At 44.7% G+C, this 3,579-nt stretch overlaps 1 protein-coding gene across 1 annotated transcript; it reads right to left on the bottom strand.

The window, feature by feature from the left end:
• Positions 1-1,212: 1,212 nt before the first annotated feature.
• LOC103110345 (olfactory receptor 10AG1-like) lies at positions 1,213-3,372 on the bottom strand. Its single transcript, XM_007519519.2, has one exon. It carries the CDS (start codon positions 2,859-2,861, stop codon positions 1,902-1,904), a length of 960 nt encoding a protein of 319 aa, XP_007519581.1. The 5' UTR covers positions 2,862-3,372; the 3' UTR covers positions 1,213-1,901.
• Positions 3,373-3,579: the final 207 nt, after the last annotated feature.

The following is a 3,579-nucleotide window of genomic DNA, read 5'->3' as shown; positions in this document are numbered from 1 at the left end:
ATGCAAATCCCATGTCTTACCTCTGAACCATCTCCCTGTCCCTGGGACAGCTCTTCCTGACCTTGAACATGTGCTCACAGCCAAGGGCACTGTGTGCTCACAGGACACTGGAGTGAGCATATGCTAGAGGCCCAGGGACGGGCCTCCCAGAGAGGTACAGGGGCTAGGTTGTAGGAATTGAGTAAAAATTAATAAATGTAAATTGGTAATTAAAAAGAAAAGTAGCCCTGGATGGTAACCTGAAGGTTAAACAAGCTATTAGAGAAAGCAATTCTTGGAATGCAGGGCGGACACAAGCTTCGGAGCCTTGAGGCGAGGTGAGAGATGTCTGGAGAAAGGCAGACCTTGAGGAGCCATCTCCAGAGTCTGGAGGCAAGAGATAACTAGCTTGGAGTCAGGAAGAGATAACCACAGGGAGGGAGCGGGAGAGGAGAGGGAGAGGGAGAGGGAGATGGAGAGGGAGAGGGAGAGGGAGAGGGAGAGGGAGAGGGAGAGGGAGAGGGAGAGGGAGAGGGAGAGGAGAGGGAGAGGGAGAGGGAGGAGAGGGAGAGGGAGAGGGAGAGGGAGAGGGAGAGGGAGGAGAGGGAGAGGGAGAGGGAGAGGGAGGAGAGGGAGAGGGAGAGGGAGGAGAGGGAGAGGGAGAGGGAGAGGGAGAGGGAGAGGGAGAGGGAGAGGGAGAGGGAGAGGGAGAGGGAGAGGGAGAGGGAGAGGGAGAGGGAGAGGGAGAGGGAGAGGGAGAGGGAGAGGGAGAGGGAGACCTGCTGCTAGGGCTCGGGGGCACCTGCCCACTTAGGACAGCTGGAGGCAAGGAGAAGCTGGCCTCTCCCCTCTGAAGCTCTACCTGACTCTGTCTTCACTGTCTCTCCTGCCCTGACTGGATCCATGTCCCCATGAGTGGATGTCACTCATCCCATCACACCTATCGCCCCTCCACCATGACTCTTGATCTCTTCCAGGGGGAAGATGACTGCTGAGTTTGATTTTTGTCTTCAAGCTGAACATTGCCAAGGAATGAGGAAATAAGCACCCTTAGGATCCAAGACACTTATGCTTTCTTTTATTGGGAACGACGTATGGGATTTCTCATTCCAAATCAGCCTTTCACAATGTTAATTTCTAGAAACTCGTATCTCACTAATGAAGGTTTTGAATAGTTTTATTAATTTTTAATAATTTATTTTATTGTTTTAACTTTATTTGATAGGACAGATAGAAATTCAGAGGGAAGTCTTTTCCCTCCGGAAAGAGACAGACAACCATAACCCTGCTTCACCATTCATGAAGCTTCCCAATGCAGATGGGGACCGGGGCCTTGAACTCAGGTCATTGTGCACTGCTGAAATGTGTGCACATACACAGGCATGCTACCACCCAGTCCCTTTAATTTTTTTTTGAAAAAGATAATATAGACATTAATCTGAAATATTATGACGTATTACAAGTAAAAGGAGAACAGCAACAATCTTGAATGACTCCAGCACACCATCTCAGATATTTCCACTGGGCTGAGTGTGGGCTTTATATATCATTTAACAATAACAACTGAACCCATTCCATTGAGAAGAGAATCCAATATTCATTTAGAATAATCATGATTACCAGTCAAATGAGGACATTCAAATTCATGTATGGGAATGGTGACAATAAGAAAGAAATTTTAAGGAGATGGGTGGAGGCACACCTGGTTGAGTGCAAATGTTACCATGCACATGGACCCAGGTTTGAACCCCCAGTCCCCAACCTGCAAGGGAAAAAGATTTGCAAGTGGTGAAGCAGGTCTGCAGGTATCTCCCTGTCTCTCCTCCTCTCTATCTCCTTCTTCCATCTGGATTCCTGACTATCTCTATCCAAAAAATAAAGACGATAAAAAAATTAAAAATAGAAATTTGAAGTTTTTTGAGTCATAATACATTACTACACTTTTGTATGAATTTTTTCAGTGCCACCATTACATCTTTGTTTCTCAGACAGTATATGATAGGATTAAACATCGGTATCACCATGGTATAAAAAAGTGAAAGGATTTTCTCCATTCCTGTTGAATGACTGGACTTAGGTCTCAAATAGACAAGGCAGCCTGATCCGAAGAACATCGTCACGACAGTGAGGTGAGAAGAGCAAGTGGAGAAGGCCTTGGCCCTCCCCGAGGCTGACGGTAGCTTCAGGATGGCTGAGATTATTTTCACGTAAGATGCAAGTATGAGCAGAAAAGGTGTAGTGACGACTATCACAGCAATGACATAAGTCAACATCTCAGTCACAAAAGTGTCCCCACAAGCAAGTTTCACCAGGGGAGGCACGTCACAGAAGAAATGGTTCAACTGATGAGATCCACAGAATGGGAGAGAAAAGATCTGGTAGGTGAAACCTATGTGGACTGGAATACCGCTAATCCAACAGGCAGCTGCCAGTCTGACACACCGCCTATAGTTCATGATGAGAGGGTAGATTAACGGGTGGCAGATGGCAACATACCTGTCATAAGCCATTGCAGTGAGTATAAAGCATTCTGTGACTCCCAGAATCAGAAAGAAATACATCTGCACAGCACAAGCCAGGATGGAAATGTGTCTGTTTTGTCTACAAAGATCCCTTAACATTCTGGGAATGGTAACTGACACATAACATATTTCTAAAAAGGAAAAATTCCCCAGGAAAAAGTACATGGGGGTCTGGAGTAAAGAATCAGTCTTGGTTATTATGATAATAAGGGTATTCCCCATTAGAATGATCACATAGATTAGCAAAAACACACCAAAAAGAAAGCCTTGGAGGCCAGGGACATCAGAAAAGCCAATCAAGATGAAGCCCGTCATTGTGCTGTGGTTCCCTGGGGGGGATGTTTGTCTGGTGGATTCCATCAGTGAACAAAAAGAGATCTAGACTTAGGATTTATTTCAATTCCTTGGGAAATGATTTCCAAATGATAGAGATGAAATCCACCATTTCTAATCTTCTGAGGTGAAATCAATAGCCAGGCTTTTGTGTCTATGTGTTCGGTTTTCGTTAATGCATTTCAATTCCAGTGTCCTAGAATGCCAGAACAGATACACAGAAAGTGATAGGAAATTTTATTTCTTCCCAGTGGCTAAAAATTAGACACTAATTTCTGGGAGCCATCCACAACAGGGCACAGATGTTGCAAGATTCTCTGGTGAACTGTAAGAGTTCTCTAAGGAGAATTACTTCTCCTTCTGATCAACGTGGACTCCAGTTTGCTTTACCCATTTTTGATTTTCCGTAGCATCTTTTATCTTAGTATCTGGTTTGCTTTGTTCATAGTTGACCAGATGCTTCTTCTTTCCGTATATTATCACAGAAGCAAGGCAGTGAGACTTCATGATGAATCCCAGTTCAATTATTTATGGCAAAGAGAACTGGATACTGATGCTGAAAATAGTAATAACGATTAAATATAACACACAGATATATGTTAGAGTTAAACAAACTCAGAGAGACTGGTGAGATAGCTCACTAACAGATAGTGTGCTGCATTGCTAAGTGTACAACCCAAGTTCTGAATGCTTTATCCACGGCACCGCTCCCCAGGGCCCGATGATGGCCCTTTTCACATAGTGT

This window comes from Erinaceus europaeus, chromosome 17 (assembly GCF_950295315.1).
Source record: "Erinaceus europaeus chromosome 17, mEriEur2.1, whole genome shotgun sequence".
Taxonomy (NCBI): Eukaryota; Metazoa; Chordata; class Mammalia; order Eulipotyphla; family Erinaceidae; genus Erinaceus; species Erinaceus europaeus.
Note: the sequence above shows the minus strand (reverse complement) of the source record. Positions and strands in the feature narration are given on the sequence as shown.

Coding starts and splice junctions, on each gene's coding strand:
- LOC103110345 (XM_007519519.2), bottom strand. CDS start 2,861: ATGGAATCCACCAGACAAACATCCCCCCCAGGGAACCACAGCACAATG.